The sequence below is a fragment of the Lontra canadensis genome, unplaced genomic scaffold (genome assembly GCF_010015895.1).
Source record: "Lontra canadensis isolate GAN:19392208 unplaced genomic scaffold, GSC_riverotter_1.0 scaffold1, whole genome shotgun sequence".
Classification (NCBI taxonomy): Eukaryota; Metazoa; Chordata; class Mammalia; order Carnivora; family Mustelidae; genus Lontra; species Lontra canadensis.
Genome location: NW_022630995.1, coordinates 53,952,370 through 53,978,296, shown reverse-complemented (window position 1 = coordinate 53,978,296; position 25,927 = coordinate 53,952,370). Strand labels below are relative to the sequence as shown.

At 32.8% G+C, this 25,927-nt stretch overlaps 1 protein-coding gene across 14 annotated transcripts in view; it reads right to left on the bottom strand.

Annotated features, from left to right (window-relative positions):
• Positions 1–25,927, bottom strand: part of LCORL (ligand dependent nuclear receptor corepressor like) — a 156,960-nt gene that overhangs the window by 17,068 nt on the left and 113,965 nt on the right. For 6 of the 14 annotated variants that reach the window (XM_032854326.1, XM_032854303.1, XM_032854293.1 and 3 more), the window contains 2 exons: positions 17,815–17,908; positions 4,978–9,794 (listed from right to left, as the gene is read on the bottom strand). The exons of 1 other annotated variant lie outside the window; for it this stretch is intronic. In XM_032854326.1, coding sequence (XP_032710217.1) covers positions 4,978–9,794; positions 17,815–17,908 — 4,911 coding nt within the window. Of the gene's footprint in view, positions 1–4,502; positions 4,556–4,977; positions 9,795–10,333; positions 10,430–12,293; positions 16,467–17,814; positions 17,909–25,927 lie in introns of those variants that run through there. 7 more of the 14 variants (XM_032854352.1, XM_032854362.1, XM_032854284.1 and 4 more) reach the window with 6 other exon arrangements.

Below are 25,927 nucleotides of genomic sequence, written 5' to 3'. Positions count from 1 at the left end.
AAGTTTTTACATCCAGATATTTATCAACTAGGAAAGGCATACATTTACTTCCATAACTGAAAAGACAATGATACTCAAAAGTTCTATATTATTATTTTTCAATGGTCACTCCATTTTAGGCCATGATCACCTCAAAAATCATCTCTTGCAGTTAGTCTTTCACACACCCCATTTTGTCCTTCCCCTCAAAATCTATACTGTGAGCTATTATTAGAAAAGATTCTTTAGAATTACACTTTATTTAGTTTCTCACTATTCATGGAATGAATTCTTGGCCTGATCTCTTTGTCCTTCTGTTATACCCACTTGGTGAACCCAATTAACCCAATTACATCTATGGGCCCACTTTTCTCCAAGCTTACATTCTGGCAGTTGAGATAAAAATCACAAAACTGTTCAACCCTGTTATTTCTTGAGATAGTACTTCAAATGTTATCTATATTGCACAATACCCACCATATTACTCTTAAATTACCTCTAGACTTATAGAAAATACATCTAATATCCTCAGTATTCTGCCCATGAATTTGTAAACTGAGGTGCATTCCCATATATTGTTCCCACTCTTATGTTTTAAGAGACAAGTTTTCTCCTGGCTGAAACCATTTAAAGATGGCCATAATGTCCAATAATCAACTCTGGGTCTTCATTCCATTTTCACTGCTTGCCATCTCCTTTGTATCTTCAACCTTTCATTCTCTACTGGCTTCTCATTGGCATCTAAACTTTTTTTTAAAACCAGTCTTCATTAGGGCTTCCTCTCACTACCTCCCTATCTCCTCTCCAGTCAGAGCCATTTGTTTTCTGTGCTAATTTTCTTCATCTCTTCCTGCATTAAGTGCATTGCCCTATCAAAACTACTCTCTCCAAAGTCATTACAATAACCTTTTGCCCTATCTTCAGTGGAAACATTTCAAAGCTTAATGAACCTCTTTTCAATAGTTTACACTGTTGTTCTATCCCTTCTTAAAACACACTTCCTTTCTACCACACTTTCTTGCCTTTCCTCTTACTTCCTGACTACCCTCAACAGTCTCCTTTTGTGAACATAAAAAAAAAAAAAAAGATTTTATTTATTTTAGAGAGTGTGCGGACACACACTTGAGTGAGGGGTGAGGCAGGGGGAAAAGAATCTCAAGCAGACTCCCTGTTGAGCATGGAGCCTGAGGCAAAGCTCTGTCTCACAACCCTGAGATAATGACCTGAGCCAAAATCAAGAACTGGACACTTCACCACCTACGCCACCCATGTGCCCCTATGCATAATTTTTTCTTCTCTCTATCTTTGGGGCTGTGAGATCCTAGGTTCTTTCCATTTTACAGTGAACAATCCATTCCACTCTCATGGTTTCAATTATTTATGGACTCCAAAATCTTTATATGTAGCTCAGACCTCTTTTCTGAGCAACAAACCCATATTAACCAAAGCTTGACCTCTTAACAAGACAGGTTTAAACTGCATGAGTCCACTTACAGGCAGATTTCCCCCCCATAAATATACATACAGTATTGCAAATGTATTTCTCTTCCTTATGATTTTCTTAGTAGAATTTTCTCTAGCTTGCTTTATTATAAGAATACTGTATATAATACATATAACAGAAAATATGTGTTAATTGACTGTTCATGTTATCTGTAAGGCTTCCAGTCAACAAGTTATTGCTAGTTAAGTTTTTGTGGAGTCAGAAGTTAAATGTAGATTTTTTAAATGCACAGGATATTAGCACCCTTAACCTCTGCATTGTCCAAGGGTCAACTGTGATTGCTTCCTAAACATCTTTTCTTGGATATCCCACTCAAACTCCCAATGTCTAAAACTGCACACTTTGAATGTTCTCTTTTATCTCAGTGAACGTTACTATCATCTATCACTTAGATGTTCAAGCTCAAACCTGGACATTACCTTTTATTCCTCTACTCTCTAAAATACACGGATCCTCTTAGACCTCTGTCAAATGTGTTTGTCCTCCTCTATTACTGCTATTATTAGGGCTCCAAACATTTTTTTCATTAACTGATGCTGGCTCACAATTTGGGCTATGCTTCCCTCAGTAGCTTTATCTTTTGCCATTTTTCTGTCCACCCCTTGCTACTTTCTTAATTCCTCTTTATGCCTTATCTATATGAATTAAATTACTCGGTGTTCTATAATCCTGTTCTGTCACCCAAATTTTCCACATGCAGTTTGCTCTGCCTGAAATACTTCCTGACTTCCAATACTTTGGCATTCTTCAAATCTCAGATGTGACTATGTAAGAATCCTTGCCTAATTTTCTAAACCTGGGTTCAATTATCCTCCTAGGTGCTTCTAAAAGCCACCTCTCTCCCCAATCATAGCACTCTACTTTGTACTGGAATTGCCTAGTCACTGTCCCCTATGAAATGGTAAGCTCCATGAAAACACAAACCATGACTTTAGTCATTCTACCCCCTTAATTAATGTAATTAATAATATCTCACTTAAAACATAAAATATACTCTATTTATTGAATATATACACAGTGCAGGGCTTGTTTTCTTACTCAGATGGAAAGGCAACTTTCTGAACTTTCTATAGTATCAAAGAGCATATTGTAGGCATTTCATTAACTACATATGGAATTAAGAATAGGATAGAATTACATTTCTTCTTTCCTTTACATGTCTACAGTTGATACACAGCAGCAGATATGTAGTAAAGCATGAATTTTAAAACTCCTCTATGTGTTAAACTATATCTTGACAGTTAATCTTGAAATGTACAAAACAAGATATTTATGGAAGAAAAATTTTCATCAATAGAAATATTCTCTAATTCATTATATACATTGCCTTATGAATTTTTCTAGAAAAGTCCTTGTTGCTAGAAATCTCTCTCAAATCTCCAGTCACTAATTGTTCTACAATGAAGAAAAACACATATAAAACTAATAATGAATTTTAGTGTCACTTCCAAAAAGGCATTAAGAAGTATGGAATACCAAGAATAATGAGAAAAAAAAAAAAACACCTTAAGAAACATTTTAAAATCAGATAAATATAACAAATGCTGCTATAAATACAACTTTGTAAAAATAATGTCCTTGATTAAAAAAAAAGAATGTTAAATAAAGAAGGAAAGTTATCAGTAAAAGATAAATAAAACTTTAAGCAGAACAGGACATAGTACTAGTAATTTTTAAAATGAGAAAAGGTGAAAAACAACTTACTCTGATACTAAATTTTTTAAAAATATCACAAAAGGATTTGAGACTAATTTGAAAAAGTAATAATGAGGCATCTTCCATCTTATTTTTCCAGGGTGATCTCATATTTAGTGAGGTAAAGAATCATATTAATATAAATTTTATATTCATACCTTAGGAAGATACAATGTTTAAGAAGCTAGAAGGACAAAATATGGTTCTGTTGTAAACTACCTTTGGTAAACGCAAACAGCATGAAATGAGAATGGTAGTAGGAATTAAAAATGAAACACTGCACTTTATTTATGACTATCTTTTAAAAAGATGTGTATATATTTTTAGGTGAATTATAAATTTTTTTTTTAAATCACTATCAAGTTTCTTCCTTCTTTTTTCCTGACATGCTATTTGTTATGTTCAATTATCCTAAGGATAAGAAACAAAGAACATTGTTTTTTTGATTTGATTCATCTTTCATAATGGAAACTCTAATTTGACCAACATTAAAGCTTTAACCATCACATGTTACAAAGTTAAAATTTTTAATTAATGCATGTTAAATACTACTGAAATAGATTATTTTAAAGTCACTCAATTAACTGAATGTTGGAGGCCATCATAATCATCTAACCTATTAAATCTTTAGTTTAATTATTGCTTTTAATATTTTAATATTAGACTTAATAGTTGTTTTTTAGTTTTTGAAAAGGTTTTAAAAAAGGTAACAAAAATAAAGCCATCGATACTTCCATAAGCCCCTAAAATACACAATGTAACAATGCAACCATACAATAAATGTCCTTAAATTTACAAATGTAACCTGGCACTCTCTCCCATCTGGGAAGTAATGAAATAAGCACTACCATACTTCTACAAATCCTGGACTGTCTAGCACCTATCAATAAGCTGAGAAGGAACTGGCTACATTGGCAACTACACTGTTCATAAACTATTTTGCTAGGGTCTGAGGGTAACAGTCTCCCTGAGGCACCAATGTCAGGCCAGCATAACTGAGTAAAGCTCATAATTACTTACTAAAGTAATTTCAGTTTACATTCTAAATTTAGCATTACCTTAACATTACCTGTATATAACTTTCTCCCTTGCTATCTCTGGAAAGAAACCCTCATCTTTATATATGTGGAATCCAGTCCAATGACTCATCTGAAAAAAAACCTATTCAACAAGTTTCCTTATTTATTGAAGAAAATACCTTGTTCCTTGACACTATTTAAATAGGCAGAGTCTTAAAATGGTTCCCAAAGCAGTACCAGAGGGTATAACAATTTGATGGTGAATGTGAGACTTGTATACTAGAATTACTATATAGGTTACAGACCTCATCAACTTAGCAATGAGACAGTCTTTACATCTTTCCACATGGTCTCAAAGCTATTAATTTATCAAGACAATGAATACATATTATCCTGTAGTGTAGCAGTTAATTTTTAGATAGCTCCTTGGGTATATTTACCATTCACACTGTTTTCTATATTTTATATGAGGTCAAATACAAAAAAACAGATAATATAACTTGTACATTAATGATGTATGTTTAGGAGCTTTCTATGTCTCTACTACATATATTTTAATTTGCTTCAAATCCTGGACACATTAAGATGTAGGGAACTGCATGGGTATATTTAGTAGGACCTAATATCACGAGTTTCATACTAGGTGCCAAGAAATTAGGTTGTCCAAATATTTTGGAAATAAATTGAAACTAAATCAGCTGTTCCTTTTCTACCCATTGTCTCATACTTTACTCAAGGCACCTAAAATGAAACTTTAAAATTAAGTAGAGAAAAACTTACCTAGTTGGGATTTTGAATAATAGTTTGCCATTTGTCCACTGTTGCAGGACTGTCGTTTATGCCTTTTTGTTGACATTTCTGTGGTCTTCCATGGTGGTCTTTTTCTTTTGTTCAATTTGCTAAGAACATCAGAACTATCAGGATTCTTGTCATAGTTAAAACATTTATTTAATTTACTATTGTCAAGTTGGCTGGGAAATTTATCGATTGAAGGACTATTTGTTTTAGCATTTTCCATTTCTTTAGACTGCTTTTTAAAAGAATTTTGCCTAGCGGAATGGGATCTTAAGGTAAAGCGCTTTGATTCTTCTCTGTGAGTCTGAGGATTACTTCCACTGTCAATAGATTCAGGAGAGTAAATGATTGTATTTAGCTTAAAAGTATTTCTGTGTTCAAGATAGTTGATCTTCCTCAAAAATATTCTACAATCTTTTAAGGTTTTTGACTTCCAATTATTTGGACACACATTTCCTAGTCTTGGTCCCTTTTCAAAATCTTTTTGGCTGCAATTTCTTCCATTCTCTTTTGCTTCTGACTTAAAATTATTCTCTAAACTAGCATGTGTTTTCAAGTCAGACATTGCCACCTTCTGTTGCAAAGAGTCATCCCTGATCTCAGGTGGCAAAATAAACTGATTAGCTATTGTGTTTTTTCCTCGGAGTGGGATATCAGCATTTGTTCCCCCCTCAGTCTTACTTAAAAACTGGTTCTGGCAGAAAAATCTTAAGTTTTTCCTTTTAGAGATCCAATCAATTGTTCCATGGTTGTGCAGCTTTCCCTCTCTTTTCCACCTTTCATGTTGTAACCTCTTAAACTCAGTTCTTTTTAATCTAGCTAACGTTAAATTATTTTTCACATTTAACAGCGGAGAGCTAACCATTTTATGCAGTATATGCAACTTCCCTGCTGATTTTGAAGGAGAAGATAGTGCAAATTTTTTAAAGTGCTTTCTGAAGGGGCTGGTATTAAAATTAGAATATTTGGTCCCTAACTTAATTCCTCTAGTATTTATTACTTCCAAAGGGTTTCGAGCATTTGCTTTTCTAACTAGTGAAAGAGACTGTGTTTCTGTTGTTTGCATAAACCAGATACAGAGTTCATTCAAATCATACTTTTTCCGAAAAAGCATTTTTACAGGTGAAACTTCAAGTTCTAAAAGACAGGTTTCCAAAGGGTTTGCTATTTTGAAATTATCATTTTCAATGTGTTCTCTCTTTTTATGAGCACAATTTCCAGCTTCATCTCCACTCACTTGCACCCAAGCATTTGTTATTTGCTCAAATCTATTGTTTAATTCCTCTAATAAGGAATCGTTTGATGTAGAAGCAGCCCACCACCTGAGCAAAGGATTTGATGAAATTATTGGGTCCAAGGATACTTCAGAAATGGGTATTAATTTGTTATCTTCCAAAAACATTTTTTCATTCCTTGAATTTCTGGTTGCTGGGGTACCTTTCGAAACTATTTTTATCCTTGACTGCTTATGTTTTTCCTTCTCATTTTTACTCTTCTGCAAATGGAGTTTATATGATTTACGGAACAGAGCATTTCTATAAATAAGTGAGCTAGAAGATGCTAATGGATGTAAGAAATGGAGAGATGGTTTTCTATCTCTAATAGAATGTCTCAAAGGTATAGTAGCAACCATACTTTTTGATCCATTCTTAAATGTGTCAGCTTTGGTGTGCCCTGTATCCATCTTATTGCATTGGTGATCATACTTTTCTTCAGCCAGATTTTTTTCTAATATATTTTCTTGTTCTAAAGGAGGTAAGCAGCTGCTAATACTTACTTCTCTCTCCTGAGGTGAAACTCTATTAATAGTCACAGATATGCCAGAGATTTTCACTTTTGCAGGTCTACCAGGCTTCCTAATTATAGCAAAAGGCTTCTGAGTTGGTCGAATAATGTTCTTAGAAGGTTGAGGTATCACAGACTTGTTCTTGATAGGCCTAATATATTCAAAGCCAGATCCCAAGACCTCACTTTCAGTAGTTAAACTTGAAACAGCCCTTCTTTCATCTGCATCAAATTTGTATTCTCTAATATTTCTGAGACTGTTACTTTCAGTTGGAATATCAGCAACATTATTGCTGAAAGATAACACATTGCTTATGTTTACCGTTCCTTCAGAAACATGCCTTCTAGTTCTTCTTGACCTTCCATAAATAACAGTTACGGTAATAGTTTTTCTATAAATACTTTCTCCTACTTCTGATAGGAGAGATTCTGGACTTTTCTTTCCAGCACTAGAAGACTCGTTTTGGCAAATGGTGATGTCTGTTTGATTAGTTTTAGGTTTTGGTGGTCTTCCAATTGGCCGCTTAATTTGTTGCACAACCTGGGGACCTATTTTTTTAGGTCTACCTGGTTTCCGTTTAAAAGATGAATCAATACCATTGCTTGGATTTTCCTTAGGTTCATCTTGTGGCATATCACTATTCATACCATCTATGAACATTGCAGGGGATTCTGTAGTTTCTTTTGCACAATTAAATTTGTTTAGTTCTCCCTGTAGGGTGTCACTATCATTAAGATTAGAACTATACTTTTCAAAGTTAGCATTTGGGACATTATTTGTCACTGTTTTTTTTTCAATTACATGATGAGTTAGATATTTTTCAGAAGGAAGTTCAATATTTGACTTGGAAGTACCAACTGAAGTTAAAGTGTATTTGACTCCTTCACTGCTTTTAACCTCAGATAAAAACATGAGTTTGATAGGACTAGAATAGCTGGAAAAAGAAGAGCGTTCAATGGCTTCATATTTTGTTGACACACTTTGAACACTGGAAATCAAGCTACTTGTATCCAAAATAGATGTCTTTTCCAGATTATCAAGTCTTTTGCTATTCAAATCTATTGTAGGAATATGATTGCTTTTGATATTGCTGGCTGCTACCACAGATTTTGATAAACTCTGCTCTTTGCATGTCATTCTGCTTACAGTAAGAGTCACGTTTCTACCTGCAGTTTGATCTTTACCATTAACTTCTATCAACTTCTTGGATGCCTTGCATCCTTCAGATAATGAGTGATTATTCAAAGACTTTTGGGCCATATTTATTGTGTCTTCCAAACGCTCCACAACAACTTGTAAATTAGAATTCATTGCAATTTTGTTTAGATCTATATTGTGTGAGCTTTCAATTTGAATATTTTTCATGGGATCTTTTTTTTTTGTAGATTCAGGAACTTTTTTAGCCTTAGGGGATTTTTTGAAAACATAATTATTTGTTACATATATAGAATACCACCCTGGGGGCACAATATTTCGTTTAGTTCTGCTCAAAAGTCGAGGAACATCATTTTTCAAAGGAGCTTGAGTATTCTCCAGGTTGGGGTTCTCCTTGTGATTTTGCAAAAGTTTTTTTCTACCTGCAGATTTCTCCTGTGATTTTCTTATGCTCATTTTCTCAGGGAAAGTTGTTTTAAAGCTTTCTGAAAATGCATCAAAAGCCAAGTTAGTTTCTAAACTATGAAGAGGTAGTTGTAATGACTGTAATGCACAATCTGGTGAAAATGATATTTCCGTAAGATTATTATCTTGCCGGTTTTTAGAATTTTGTAAAGACCCTTGGCAATGATAGAATTCTTCTTTGTCCGTGGAAAATATCTCATCATTGCGTGTCAACTTCCTTGAATTTTTTTCAGTGTATTTTTTTCTTACAAAATTTTCATCAAGACTAGCAAGTTCTCTTTTTATTTGTAAAGACTGCCTTCTAAACATGGGGGAATCAGGAGAGCTGTGCATTGAAAATAAGGTTTCTTGACGCTTTCGAAATCTTGTCTGAATAATTTTATTTTCTACCTTTTTATCATGTTGACTCAGCAATTCCATGAAACTGTAATCACTGGCCTTGGCATTATGCAAGAGTGAGGATATTAAATCCCTCAATTTTAAATCATTATCTGTATTACAATCACTGCTAGATAATTTTATAAGGTTTGTCACATCTGTAGCTTCTATTGATTTTAATTTTTCATTAATACGATCCATTAAATCTTGAAAAATTACAGTAGTTTCATCTTTTTCATGATTTGCAGTACAATTATCGCTGTCTTCCAGGAGCAAATAATCAGAGTTACTGGATTTTTTAGTTTTATGTACTTTACCTTCGGGATCGCCCTTGTCACTGTTTATTTCTGCTGGTATGAGAGACGGAGGCTGGTTAATGTTTATTTCAGGTCTGTTATTTTCTAAGGCTGAAAGCTCTGGGACGACATCTTTCAATTTTTCAAATCCTTCAGTCTGTACAGGTGATAACGGTGGAGGTGATGGACTTCGAGATCTACAAGCATCCTTAAGACTGACGGAAACATTGCATACCTCCCTTGATGAAAGAGGAGCATGAAAGGTTGATTTTGTAGAGTGAATGTTTGGTAACAGTCCAGAACAGCACCTGTGAGAATTATAACTGTTTGCAATTCCTCTATTCACTACTGTCTTAATGTGTTCAATAGTTACAGTTCGGCAAGATAAACAATGTAAATCTTTAATACAGACTGGCAGAGGCACAAAACCAGGGCTTTGTCTTTCATTTTGTAAATACCCTCTTTCTGCCAGCCTATATTCACAACTACAGAATAGACCATGTAAATCATCTTCAATTAGGGGCTTTTGAGATTCTGAAGACACAGTATATGATGTATTACAATAGCAAAGAGAAGCAGCATTCTGCTCTTGGACTAGAAATTTCAACATGGCCAAAACTTGTTGCTGGTGATGTATGCACAAAGATTCCAAAACTTTGCTTAATGCTGATTTTCCTTTTTCCATTTTAGTAGCTTCCTCTGATTTTGCATCAACAGTTGAACTAAAAATAAAAATCAAACAAAAAATGAATTACAGCAAAAATACCAGTATTATAAGGAGTTATAACTTTAACAGAGTTTGAACAAAAGAAGTTTTGGTATTGCTGGACTCCTAACTCCTATAGAACTGCAATAATGACATCTTGATTATTGTTCGGCAAAAATATAATGAAGCACTGGTGATAATTAATTTCCTATGGCAAGTAGAATAGTCAAAGAAAAGCCCTAGTTTTGTGATATAAAACCTGATTATAGATTATAATTAATAATATAGATTATATTTATATCAAATATAAATATGATTATATTTATAGATTGCTAATGTTTAGTGCTTTGGATGTATTAAGAATATTTAATGGAAAGTGCTTCAGAAAGTTATTTTTGGAAGTAGATATTTTATAAGTTATTTTGATAATTATTAATCCATATTAGTGCAAATAAGAAAAATAAGATATAGGAGAAAATCTTATCTTTAAGATAGATATTTTTTCAAGGTAGTGAAAATAAAAATTATTAATAAAAGAAAGCTTTGTATACCCACAAGGAAAATTAAGGAATTTAGACTTCATATAAATAACAGAGTATCTTTTCTAAGATTAAGCTGCAGGCATTTTAACCTAATAATAAAAAATTTAAGCTATTTAAAAATAAAATCTATTTTTAATTGATTTTAAATACTAAAGTAACTACATGAAGACTAAAGGCATTACTTACCTAATTATTTAATTTCAAATGCTGGAAAATGTCCCACTGAAGACTAACATACATCTAATTTTAACTAACACCCAGGATTACTTAGTAACCAAGGCAGAAGTCTACAAAAAATTTCTTTTAATCCAATACCAGCAGCAAGAAGAGTAAAATATATTAAAAGAATTCTGTTTCAGAAAAGTATCTATTTAAACATATCACCAAACTCTGTACATGAAAATAGCCTCCCATTCATGATTTCTTATATTTAGTATTATTGTCAGTAGTTCCTGGTTTGTAGAAATTTTATTTAGTGTGGAATTAGGATATACTGATTATGAATTGCTATAGAAGACTGTATTTGTTTAAAGGGTCATTATATTTATGTATATTAAAAAGTAAAGGATTTTTATTTTAAAATGAAAAGTAAAATTAATTTTATTTTGCTCCCTAAAACTGGCTTAATCTGTTTCACACGTAAGTATGCAATATTCTATGTACATTTTATAAATATTATGTTATTTGAGTAGCAAACACATCAAGGCAAATTCTGAACATTAGATCCAAAATTTTCTAGAAAAATGATAACTTTACTAGATTCAACTAATAGTTCACCAAAATTGTGATTTGAAAAAAAGCAGTTATCAGAGTGAGAAAAAATATGAAATTAACAATAAAGTGCTTTAAGTCCACTGACATAACCCCAATACCATTTCCTTTCTGAAAAAAAATTTTTTTTGGTAAATTTTATCACGATTGGGAGTAAATAATGGAACTGATTCCCAAGATTCACTATTAGATAACTCAAAAAATACAGGGAGAAAAAAGACATGAGGAAATGTTAACTATCAAATATGAAGATATGTGATATTATACTCTTTTCCAGCAAATTAAAATTGTAACTTTTACATAAGCAAAGAAATCCCAAAGAGTTCTGATAGATGCACTTCAACAGTTTTTTTTAAAGTTGTTACGGCCTATTAAACATATCTGTGATTAAATAAAAAGAGATTTTATTTCTTAGAAAAATTCATTGCACCGTATTTTAAAGATTAATTTGCTTTCCTAAATTTCTAAAATGCTTAAATGTTTTTTCCATTAGCAAAGTCAAATAGAAAGTAGAAATAACTAAAACTAATGATTAGTGTTAACTATTCTGAAAACCACCCCAAGATTTTTACAGTTGTCCTCTGAGATTTCAAGGAAGTCTATACTTTAAAAAAGTTTCTTATTCAGTTAATTACTCCCCCCCCCCCCCATTTTATTACTTTTAAAAATAGAACTTCCATTCCAAAATACCACAGTGGTCAATAATTTCCATGTAATGATATATGAAGAATAGCTCAATAAAGTTACTAATTGGATATTCAGGTATTAGATTATATCTAATACACACATATCAGATATTAGCTAACTAAATTCTCAAATTATAAAATTTCATAATGTTCATTTGGCTCCAAATTTTTTCTTTTTCATATTTCTTGCATGTTAGAGTCTCAAAGAAAACAATATGAGTAAATAATAGTTGAATACACCGAAGTCTCCAATCTAGAATTTATTCTGAAGTGATTATGTAAAGGTTCTGTAATTATATCTGTCATAGCTCCCTTGTTTTTAATGTTAAATTTTTTTCTAACCCTTTTCAGTTCGATTTCTAAACCAAAACATCCTGCCTATTTTTTATACGTTACTATTGGTTTTGCTTATTACAAGTTTTGTTGTTGAAATAGTTCTTTGGAGAAGTCAATTTTTCATATTAATATAAATAAAACTCATTCCTACAGTGAATCAAAAAAGTCAGTGTAGTCAGTTTGTTTTTTCTTTTCTTTTCTTTTCTTTTACTGAATGAGTAAATCAATCACACACCAACAGTGTTGTAAATTTAAGTGCAAAAGCATTGAAGTGCTTTACTACAAATTACAACCTAGAAACACGTTAACTGAACAATTAAAATTCATACAATCAGATTTAGATATATAACAACACAAAGTAGGAACAGAATTACAGTACATTTACAACACAAGACAGATACATGAATTCATTAGAAAATATTGTAATAAATAATTCATGAATTATAGTGCAATTGATTTATGCATAAATATAACTAATTGCCTAACAATCAGTTTATATTAACAAAATCTGTCAAAATCAAGGCAGCCACAGAGTTTTACTAAATTACTGCGACAATGGAAATACTGCAATTAAAAAACAAATACAAGTATTTGTACTGTAAACAACTAAAAAAATCAGTCTCACTAAAGTTAGTATACAATTTAATATAAAATTGTCATTAGCTACCAGAAATGGTTTAAACAACTTTACTGAGCAGTAGTTTTCTAAAAACAGAGGCACTGTTTTTTCTTTTCCTTCTTTTTTTTTTTTTTAAATATAAAATACTTGAGGAACATTCAAATAAGTAGAAAGCATTTAAGGGTTGCTTTCACCTTCATTAAAAGTCTGCTGAAACTGGATTTTTCAAAAAACTGTCAATTAATAAGTAGTAACTGGTAACTAAATTTATAAAGTACTTTGAAAGTTTAACATAAAGAACATCTTAATAGAATCAATGGGGAGAAGGGGAACCCATAAATTTCCCTGCCTTTCCTAGTTTGTATAATCAAAAGTTAACTCAAAAATTAGAAACATTTTGTTTCTTTTAAAAGTTATGGGTTGATCATTACCTATAAACTATCAAAAAATATTTAATTTACTATATCTGACCAAAAATAAATAATACAAATACTAAATGCTGCAAATTAACTATAATATTACCTATAAAACTACTGATCACTGTGAAGTCAATAGCAAAATGATCCCTGATTTTATGAATCCTGTAAAGTTTTTGGTCAGGTCATCTTTTAAATGATATAAAAGTGTTCTGTAAGTATCCCTTTACTATAAACTTCTCAATCAATTTATTAATGTAAATATAGTGTGAGGAATAAAAAAGCTCAATATAAATATTATGTAATGTATTCAGGCCCCCAAATTTTTGCAAGTAAAATTCTGTATAAAGAGGTCAATAAAATTGTGTTGAAACATTTACTTTATTTTTTAAATTTGTTTTTCAATGGGGGAGGAGGGGAAATATATTAAATAATCCAAGTTCTGGCCCTCACAAAATATGGCTTAATTCTTTAAAAAGAAAGATGACCCTGACATCTGCTGTTTTGCAATCTATTATGTGTTCTTACTTGGAAAAACAAAAAAGCAAGAGGATTCATACCCTAGTATGCAGGTAACATTAAGCTGAAGAGCGTTCAGTATAGATCTAAGAGACCAAATAACTACTTGGTTTTGTAGCTTCCCACTCTTCAGTTTTTTTAAGTCATATGTAAGCAGTTTTTAAATGTAATAGCTGAAAATCTCTTTAGTATTACATGTATATGTGATTATTAGATACACACAAACACAAGTGTAAAAACACAAGTATTTGACAAGGTGCACTTATTTTTTTAAATTCAGCTTTAAGTATTCCTTTTGGACTTAGGAAAATTGGCTTAGAAAAATGATCAGAACCTGAATTTTAACAGAGAAAAGGGGCACTCGGAGAATTCTGAATATACGAAGCAAATCCCCATTCTTTATATGGAGGCACATGCTTATAACATTTTACCACTAAAACTGCATACTCCATAAATCCAACATGGATACTCTGAACCACATTTTAAAACTGCTATATAAAAATTATTGGTCTCTCTTATGAGTCTAGTAAAAGTTAAAATGCACTGCCCAGCTTCTAACTACCCAATTAGTAGAGAGTTTACATTACTGAAAGTTCAAAACAGCTTCAGTGTTAAATATCTGTAAATCTATTCAAGACCCTGAACAAACTGCAAATTTGGTTATTAGCAAAATGATAATGTATCGCCCACCAAAATGAAATCTGTAATTCATTTTGATAAACTGAAAATGTTTTGAAATGTCACAGCAGCAAATATATTAAAGTTACACTGAGGTTTTTCAATAGTAGGAGTGTGTCACAATCCTTAAAATTTAAAGTAGTCATAACATCAACTAACCAGCACATTTAAACCAAATATCATTCTCAAGCTTTTTCTGTGCACATTATAAACATGCTCTAAGTTGCATTCCAACTTTCTTTTCTAACCTTACACATTAGCTTATTTTTCAAATGAAAAACAAAATTAAATTATTTTAATAATTAAATTTAAATTACTTTTTGTTCTTAGTATTCCATCTTATATTAAAGGATTCTATAGCTGCTGGGGTTAACTATGTGTCAGTTTTTTTAAAAAGTATATACCTTATAAACCCCAACTTCCTGTAAATCAACTATTAAATGATAAATATTAAATTTCATTATACATATCATTTAAGGTTTTCTTTTCTATTCCTGGTGGATGCACTTGAGTGCATTTCATATTTCATAGAATACACTGTAGTGTACTAATACTGTATATATTAATTTTTCTTCATATGGAGATAGTTATTTAAACTTTGATTGGTTGTTTGATATACTTACAATAGCTGTAAGTGCAGTATGTAAAAATGTTTACAAACTATTAATATCATATTTCCCTTATAAGATGGTTCAACTGAATGGCTGGAGTGGTCTTTCACCAATAAAAGTGTTTCACTTGACAATTACTTGTTTTCCCACAACGCTTTATGCTATTGACTACTAAAGAAAACCTGAATCTTTTTCACCTATTTATACAAGGATTAAATACAAATTATCAGAATTAAGTAAGCAACTATATAATTCTGTCCACAGTGAAAACCCTGAATAAAACTTTTTTTTTTTCAAAAGGCATGTAAGTGGTTTTTGAACTGTAAAATTTCATGTCTCCTGTCAGAGTGAGCATCTGTAATTCCCACATGTGTGTATATAGACACACAAATACACACCTGTGCACATACACACACACACGCAAACACACATACACACACACATACATACACACATACAAACATTTTCCTAACAAGTAATCTACACAGGCTTGCTGTTTTTGCAGCTGCCAGTCCCTGAATCTGTCATATTATATAACCCAGTGTCTGGTAATCGGAGTTTCTTCTTCGGAGGAGTCTTCAGTGTTCCAGATCTTTCTTTTACCTTGTATTCTAAAGTGCTGTGAGGTACCCCATAAATTCCTTGTGCTTTGGAAACACTCATTTTTCCGCTCATTACCATTGCAATAGCCTCTTCCATTATTTCATGATCATATTGGCGATAACGGCCACGTTTTTTCCTGGGCTGCTTGCTATCTTTTCGATCCAATCCATCTTCAGTATTTTCAGAGGTTCCATCAACTGTTCCATTTTTAGAATTAAGACACAAAGGAGAGAGGTCCCCATGTAGAAAATAAGAGTCAACACTTGAGTGAGTTACAGGCCCAGAACATTCTATTTTGTTCTGTTTAGGGAGTATATTTTTCAGTTTTTGGAGAGCTGATCCTTCTAGGACTGGAGAGGTTTTGGAAACTTGATACATAACATCCAGCAGACCAGGACCATCAGGTTGTGGTTTTGAAACAGAACTTACTCGGAGCTGAGGAATTTTTAACTGTACAGTAGGGTGTGAAGTTTCATATTGTAGGCTTTCATTTTTTTCTTTAAATTGAGTAACCATTTTCTGTAGAGTTAACTGATGGAGGTAACTGGAAGCTGTTGGGAATTTTAATTCTGAGGTTTCAAGTAGATTGAGTTTACTTTTTTCTGTGCGCTCTGCTTGAGCTCTTGCCCACAAGGCTACTTTTTGCAGCACTGCACAAGTTTCTTTACTGTCTTTATATGAGTAACTATCATTGAAATCTCGAGTTTTGTTTTTAAAAGATGCAGGCTTCCCTGCTGGTAAGGCTTCTAAGTGGAGAAGTAAAGTTTTTTGAGGTATGCCATAAAGTATGCCTGCTTTATTTATGTCCAGTGCTCCAGACTGAATGTCTTTCAAAGCTTTTGAGAGCAAACCATCTGCAAACTCAGCACTTCTTTCCACATAGTCCTCTCTGTTTCTGTGTAGTCTCCTGGATGGATGGAATGAAACGATGGTAAACTGATGCATGAGAGACTCTCACACAGCTATGGAAGGGGAGGGTCCACTCCTTTATTATACTCCTTGCTTAGGTAACATCACTGCTTATGACTCTTTTTAAGTCTGTGAGATGTAGTAGTTACTCCTTATCAAAGCAAACGCTACAGTCCTGGTAGGACAATGTGTCAATCATACGGTGGCCTCAACGGGCAGACCTTCCAAGAACATAAAATCCTAACTCGGTATTTGTAAAAATATTCTCATGATGTTGCTATTCCTCTGACAGATGCTTGCAGAGCAATACTTATAATTTTTATTTGTACAATTAGAGTTCCATTATAAAAAATACCCAAATCCTAAAGGAGTTTTTGTTAGTAGAAACGTGACGTTACCGCTAAACAAGTAATAAAAGAGTCAACCCCTTTAAAGGAAATTTGTAGCAGCAAGAATATTTCCAGACACAAACATCCCATATTTCCACAAGACTAATTTTTCTCTAGACAAAAACTTAAAATTTGAAACAAGTAGGTAAGTTATATTTGGGTAAAATAATTTGATACTATAAATTGTTCTATTTCAAATATATCATTGTAATTTTCAGTTTCTCAAACAGAAGCTAACTATACCGTGTGACTCAAAAGCTACTATAGTCTTAGTTGAAGTAAGTTATACTCTATATCTAAGATTTAAACGTGGTAGAAAAAGCTTCCTATGAAGTTTGTTAATGGGAAGATGCAAAAGTTACTAAATAAAAATCCAAAAATCCAACAAGAGCATCTCACTGCTATTTATTTATTTATTTATTTTATTTAATGAGAACTTTCAAAGCATGAGAGGGCTTTCTGTGGTGTTTACTAGACATATATTATTATATATATTATGTAAAGTTTGCCACCACACCTAAAGCACAGTGAAAAAAACGTAAACACTAAAAGCTAGCTGTTAGAATTAGTAAGTATGGTACTTTTAAAATTTGTTGATTGTTTAAAAAAATTAAATAGTGAAATCACATATTTTCCTTAAAATTGCCTCCTGAATACTGAATTTTAAATTTTCTTTATATTCGTCCTGCTTCTTAGTTTGTAGCCTATGATTAAGTTGGTAGTTCATTTTAGTAACATGAACTAAAGTTTGGTGATTGTTCTGATAACTTTTCTTTAACAGAAAGAATAAAAAAGAAAGAGAAAGGACAAATGAAAGGTATGAGAGACACACACTTATGAGTGACAAAAATTCTGGAGGAAAGCTAAATATGTCAATCTACTCAAAGTAGTATTAAGAGTTCTCTGAAGAGATAATTTCATATTAATATTAAATTATATTTCCTAGATATTGCTTACCCAGCCATTGAATTTTCAGAAGAAGGATCACATATGGATGACTCTTCAGATTTTATGCTGGTTTTCTTTGTAGAGAGATCTAACACTCCATCCCCTATAATTTTTGCAAGAGAAAAAACTTTATATTTGTGACAGATAGGTAATCCTTACATTTTAACATTTCATATTTTGCTGATCAACTAATTCATGACCTAAAAATTAACACTTGTATTTGACATGTGGCTATTACCAACTCATCTTGTGGGTTTAAGAATAGTACATGACTGGGAAGGCACTACATAGGAAAAAAGAACAGAGAAGGAGCTGGCATTGCCAAATGATATGAAGAAACATATGAAGGCTATGATATAATATGTTTAAAATCAACCTTTGGTTACTTTTCCCCTTGTTCTGCTGTGAACAGCCATTAACTGCTTATCCATGACTTTTTTCTAATCAAGGCTGCCCAGATGATGCTTCAAGAAAGTAGGAATGATGTAAGTTGTACATAACAGAGACCACAGAAAAAATGACGATGAATAAGAGAACAATAATTAGCATTTACTAGGACTAGCAATATGCGGAACATATGCTTTAAGTAAACTGTGATTATATATAATCGAGGTATTTTTTAGAACTCAGTGTAAAATTTTACTATTTTAAATAACTGAAATGTATAGCAGTTGAATCATTGCTTATGTAATATGTTTACATCTGTGACTGGATGAAGACACAACCTACAATATTAATGTTTTAGGAAAAATAGCCCATTAGAAAACAACTGCCAAAGTATTTATTAAAATGTAGTTGTTTTTATTACAACACTGAATTTACATAAAAACAATGATTCAGACATGTTAATCTGACAAGGATTGAAAAGAGTAAAAATAAACTATGAATTTAAAACAAAGCTCTAAGCAACAGTGTGACTATTTCTTTACTGACAGCTAAAAAATTGAAATTTAAGTTATAAAGAATCATTATAAGAAAACACATGTTTAAAAAATATACTTAAAAATTTAAGTTGGTCTAAAAAAAATTCATCTGGGTTTTATTGTTACCATATAAATTTACCTAACACTTAGGTGCTCTGGCAAGACACAAAGACAGAAAAATAAAATGTCTCACTCATAACCTATGTGTAATTCAATAATTTCATTGAGTGCCTACTGTGTTCAAAGCACTATTTGAGGAATTTGGAAGTAGCAGTAACAAAGGCATAAACAGTACCTATTGTCATGGTGCGAACCATGACAAACCAAATATATTATCAGGGAAAAGCTTCTGTAAGGATCAGTTTATACAAAGGCTGTGTTACGGAATCATTTTTGAAATGTCTGAGGAATAGCAAAGAGCAAAGTCTCAGCTGGAAGCCAGGCTGAGTGAAATGAGATCAGAAATGTACAAAGGCAGATCACATTGGGACTTGTTGGCCATGGTAAGAAATCTGAATTTTATTTTGAGAGAGAAAGGAAACCACTGGAGGTTTCTGAGTGTAGGACCAACAAGGTTTTAATTTGTACTTTTAAAGGATCAATCTGCTGTGGGGAGAATGGACCACAAGGGCTAAAGTGGAGTAGGGAAACCTGTTTGGAAAACACTAAGGTATTTCTCAACTCTGAGCTTTCACGCTTTGTTAGTTTCCTCTGTTAGAAGACTCCTAATCCTTTCCTTCTACCCCACACTCATCCTAGTTCTCATCAAATCTTACTCATCATTCAGTCATTCAGGCCACACTTGAATTTGGTTGTCATTTTTTTAGGTTCCTATACCTGCCACACTTACCTATATTATTTAGCATTTAGCACCCTATATTCTAGTTGCTTACATACTTACCAGCATTAGCCATGCAGACCATAAGCTACGTGAAGACAAAGACCATGTCTATTTTATTCACCCACATATCCCCACCCCACTGCCTAGAATAGTGCCTGGCATTCAGTAAATATCTGCTGAGTAGAACTCTGAAGAAGCAAAAGAGAAGACTGGCTAGGTAAACAAAACATATGGTACATAGTACCTTGAAAAACTGTTAAGTGAAGCACCTTGCCCCAGGTTATCTGCCCGGCTCAATTTTTTATGCTTTGTCTCCAACTCAACTCAACTCAACCCTCATACTTCCTTGCAGTTCCTCACAAATGCTACATGGTGTCAGGTCTCTCAAACTGTAGTACTCTGCCAAGAATGTTCTACCTTTTCAACTTGTCAAACTCCTACTCAGTTTAATTTTTTTTCAGTGTTCCAAAATTCCTCCATATGCCCCCAAGTAGAACCTAATTACTGTTTCCCTTGAGTCAACACTTATAATTTATATTTAATGACACTTATGAGACTGTCTTGCAATTATATATATATATCCCTCTACACACACAAACACATATATATGTACATATTTATCCCACAAGACTGAGTTCCTCAGGTCAGGGATCTTATTCATTTGTATTTCATAAATAGAGTGCTGTAACCTACTAAAAGAAGAAAGAATTGAATACTTGTCTTCTCTTTTACTATCTCATTTCTCTCCTTCAGCAATTAAGATTTTATTATTTCAAGGTCTTATAAGATCATCTTCTTCAAAAAATCATTACTACCTAATTCATATTCAGATTTACCTCCGAATGCACCAGTTTTGATTCTGCTCAAGTTTTACATAGTATGCACATAAAACACTCTCCATAAATGTGTTATTCCTAGTCAATGTTACAAAATGAATTAATGAAATTTTTCCAATTCTAAACTTTTAGACGTTTGATATAGTCAACTTAAAGTTAATTATTTCACATCAGAAATAAGAAAAGGAGGTACAGGGAACGCCTTTCTCTCCTTTACATTAACTATGCAAATTAAGTTATAGCTCTCAAGCTAGGACAATAAAGGCATTCTTGTCCTTTTGGGCTATTCTTAGACACATGGCCCTGGTTAGGGATAATCTAAATCTGAAGGATGAACTAGACCTAAGTCCTGTTCCACCTTTAAGAAGCTACCCAAATCAAGCTTATACTCCTGTTTCTTCTTCTTTCAAAACTCTAAACAGTGACCAAGGTGAGAGATGCTTTAATTTTTTCCCCATAGCCTTCTCTCGATATGCAGTACATATGTTAAAAGTTTTGCTCTAGAAGTAACACATTATAGTCTATTATCTAGTGAAAACAAAATGTATTCCAACATATTTCTGCCACACAGGAAAACTACATAATCGATGAGCATTTACGTACTGAATACAAGATACATAAATGTATAAGTAAAGAACTTTTAGAGAAATTTTAGTTATCATAGAAAATCTCACTTTTTATTAGTAGCGCTTTGACCTAAAGTATTTTGCTGATATCATTACTTCTTTATACATCATAAAAGCTGTAACTCAAGAGCTAGAAAAACCAGAGAGTTATTTCTAGGATTATCCAAATTAGAAAAGCAAAAAACAGTAAGAGAAGGGGAGAAATAGCTTGGGAAGAGGGATTCAGAAAAAAGAAAGAAAAAAAAAAAAAGATCAGGAATGGGGAGAAAGGGCATTTTCTTGCTCCTGCTGCTGATTTAGATCTAGCTGAAGCAATTACATCTATAAGTATCACTCCTTCATAATGGAGATAGCACATCATAACTAGGTTGTTTTGTGTATATATTTCCAAAGTTCTAATGATTAACTTGATGGATAGAAACTAAGCACTTTTAAAAAAAAGATTTTATTTATTCATCTGAGAGATAGAGACAGCACAACTTGGGGGTGTGGGATGGGGGAATGGCAGAGGGAGAGAGAGCAGCAAGCTCCCAGCTGCAGGGAACCTCACATGGAGCTCAAACTCAGGACCCAGGGATCATGACCTGAGCTGAAGGCAGAGGCTTAACTGACTGAGCCAGGCAGGCACCCCTTTTTAAAATATTTTATTCATTTTTTTTGAGACAGAGAGCTAGAACAAGCAGGGGTGAGGGGGAGAGGGAGAAGCAAACTCCCACTAAGTAGGAAGCCCAACACGGGACTTGATCCCAGTACCCTGAGATCATGACCTAAGCAGAAGATAGATGCTTAACCAACTGAGCCATCCAGGCACCTCCCAAAATTAAGCACTTATTATGCTCTAGGGCAATATAAAATAAATAGAAGACAAGGACCGAGATTTATTTGCCATTCAACTATTGGTAGGTACCTAGGTTGTTTTGTTTTACACTTAACAAACAATACTGAAATGAAAACCCTTAATGCTTTCTTGTGTTCATGTATAAGAATTTTTCTAAGATATACACCTAGAGGTATAAGTGCTGGACTTAACATTTTGGAATTTAGAAGATATCAACAATTTCTTTACCATATCCTTGATGACATTTGGTGTTGTAGAGATTTTTAATTTTTGCTAACTTGGTAAGAAAAGCAAGTTGTAGGAATAAATTAACAAGAGTGCATTTAGTATGCATCACTGTGAATTTTTAAAGAACACAAAATTATTTTACTTATAAATGCATAAATAGGCATTACAGACGTTGCTTCTAAGACTAAACAAAAGGATGTGACAGTTCCTTAAGAGAAAGCATATCAGAAGCAAACATGATTAAATAACACATTTATTAGTTCTGGATGACAGAAGCATGATTATTAAGCAGTATATTTCTCTATATTTGAAAATTACCTAATAATAAATACAAATTATTCCCATTTGCTGATTATAGACTGGGTCTTAACACTACAATTTACTTATTTTTGATCAACCACTAATGTAAAATGTATAGAATTAGAGGCCAGTTTCTTTCAACAGGGTCAGGTAATTGTATATATTGTACTACCAGATACAACTTTTAAAAAATGGACTGATTCTTGAAAAGCTGAAACCATGACCAAGCTGGGCTATTTCTTCCTTTTTTTTTTTTTTTTAAGATTTTATTTATTCATTTGACAGAGAGAGACACAGCGAGAGAGTGAACACAAGCAGGGGGAGTGGGAGAGGAAAAAACAGGCTCTGCACCAAACAGGGAGCCCGATGAGGGGCTTGATGCCAGGACCATGGGATCATGACCAGAGCGGAAGGCAGACACTTAACGACTGAGCCACCCAGGTGCCCCTGGGCAACTTCTTGATATCAAAACATTATTGGGTTAATTTTTTTTTAGAATCCACCTTCTGTTAAAATCAAGATTTGATTTTTTCATTTATAAATTGTTTTCAGTTCTATATTTTCATGCAAATTGCTAATCAAGGATCTATTCAAAGAAGACAAGTGCAACTGTCATAATACAGAATTGTTTTTCACCCCTCCAAGGATACCATTTTTTTTTTTTAATCTCTCATCTTACAGCCTTTGTCCATTCTTCAAAGTACGTTCTGTGTTCTCTTGGCCTGACAAGTTAATTTCTACACATCCTTCAGGATCATCCATCCCCTCAAATGTTTTCCGAATTTCCCCCTAATACCCTTTATATTCTTCTGTACTGTATTTATGATGCGTTATAATAATTTCCTTAGTTTAGCACCTCAAGTCTAATAGGGGAGTTAGTAACTATTTTTAGAATCTATTTAAGATTTATATGCAATTAAGTATCATTACCTGGCTGATTTTCTCACAAGACCCCCCCCCCCCCACTTAAGCCAGGGCCTGAAAGCATGAAGCTCAGTCCATATAGGCGGGAATATGAGATAAAAGTTCTCTGAAACCACTTTATCTCTCATCAATATTAAATATGTAAATATTAGTAAGATTAAGTATATGAAAGCAAGTGAATTTTAATGAGAGGAAAATATCACATAAATTTTATGTTGTCTAGAAGGGGGAGAATATTCCAAATTAAATTTCACAGAAATGGCAATTACTAGCAATAAAACGTTCACCAAAATCACTGCTACTTAACATTAATGTTTGATGCAAACTGCAAATTTATGTTACAGTTTTAATGAATACCTTAAAGCTATTTCTACCTTACATCTTGGATCACTTCTTATCTCCTTATATGGGTCCTGTCTTTTTTAAAAAAAAAAGATTTATTTATGAGAGAGAGAGAGCGCGAGCGAGAGAGCATAGGTATGGGTGGGGAGGAAGACGGAGGGGCAGAGGAAAAGGGAGTGAAATCCCAAGCAGACTTTGTGCTGAGTGTGGGGCCCCACGCGGGGCTTGATCCATGACCCAAGACCATGACCTGAGCCGAAACTAAAGGTCGAATGCTCAGCTAACTGTACTACCTAGGTGCCTGGGTCTTGTCTTTATTTTAGCCCCTCAATCTATTATCCTAGTCATCCTCTGGTTCTTTCTGGTCTTAACTGTACTCTCTAGGAGATTCCTAGATTCCTAGATTCCTATGGATTACTAATCCATTTATATTCAACAGATTTCTAGAAAATATTAGTAACTCACAAAAAATCAAAATATATACAACTAATATTTTTCTACAGTGCACATAAAGTATGCACTAAAGGTTTTACTAATTTGGAAATTTTGATGATAAAACTGAAAGTGATAGAGAGGTTTATTATCCTACCCACAGTGACAGAGTTCTAAATAGTGAGAATGTCATTCAAACTCAGGCAGCCATGTTCCAGAGTCTGCATTTAACTATAATTCTAATCTGTGATATTTTGAAAATCAAATTACAATGTTGGTAATGGTGTAATAAACTTGACACGGTCAAACATTGCTAGCTCAAGAACATAACCCTTTTGGAACATTATAGCAATACGTCATCAAAAATCTTAAAAATGTTCATACTTTTCTGGGTATCTATTTTAAGAAAATATTTAACATGAAAATGCCTTTATGTACAAAGATATACCAAAGATTTCAATATTACTGATCAATACAATTTTTTTACAACCCTGAATATTTAGGTCTAGCATATCCCTTAAGGTAATTAATAAAACACTGAACACTGCAATTGCTATTACAGTGTTCTTAAAAGGTAGGATATAAACTTGAATAGAGATAATAGACAATTAAACATATAAAAAGCCAAAAAAAAATCAGATATAGAACAAACCTGGAAGTAAATATACCACATGACAACAATGCTGATCTTTCATGAGGATCTGAGCAGTTAAAATAAGTGTGTGGGCACATACTTGCATACATATACTAAAATTTATTAACACAAACTTGTTAACAAGACTTGTTAACACAATAATACCAAAGCATAAAAGCATTCCCTTATGTTTATCCAAATTTTATTTTTAAATTATTTTTATTGTTACTGGTTTAACCAATGGGTTAAAGTTTCAGAGTCATGGGGGGAATAACCAATAAAATATAAGAGCAGCACATCAATTAAGTTTTAATATTGGTTTTTCCTTCCCTTATTTGCCTCCCTCAACAAGCAAACAAGTTCTTAAAAGGGAAAGTTATAGCCTTTCCGATGTTTTATTTAGTGCATATATATCTGAAACCCATAGAATTCATTCATCTACTATTTGTCAATAAAGACAATATAAATCAAGTACTTATAGTGAATTTAGGATGTAAAAATTAGCTAAGCACTTCCACCCAATACCATTTTAGAATTTCATTGCAGTATCTTCTTTCTTCAGTTACCCCTACAAGTACTGAGTTGAAACAAAATTTCAAAAAGCTTCAAGTCCACACTTAAAAAATATTTTTAAAAACAAGTTCTCTTTTTTATCCCATGTATTGCATTACCTTATTCTATAAGTTCAAGTTTTAACCAAACATTTCACTTAAAATGTGGGACGTATGCTTATTACAACAATGTCATACTGAAAGACTTTCCATTTGTTGATCATACACTTGATAGCCTCTGTCATGCTTATCCAAAATGATTTATGTTTTGAAAAACTTTTTACTGAAATATGACATTCATAATAAAAATGCACAGAAGTATAATTTAAATGAATTTTCACAAACGAAACAGTCCTATGTAAACAGTACCTAGATTACCACCATCAACTAAGAGATATCCCCCATCCTATCTCCCTCTGACCACTAACTTACTCCCACACCCAATATCTTGACTTGTAACAGCTTTATGCATCTGCATCTTGATGCAGCAATTTTACTTCTAGGAATGCTTTAACCTTAACTTAAGGTAAAAGTTAAGATTGAGTGCAAAGTCTTAGCTTGAGCATGTTTACTTACATATCTAGAGACAGAAATATGTGATACTTCCACAAAACAGAATACCATTCAACTAAATGATTCTGTAGAAA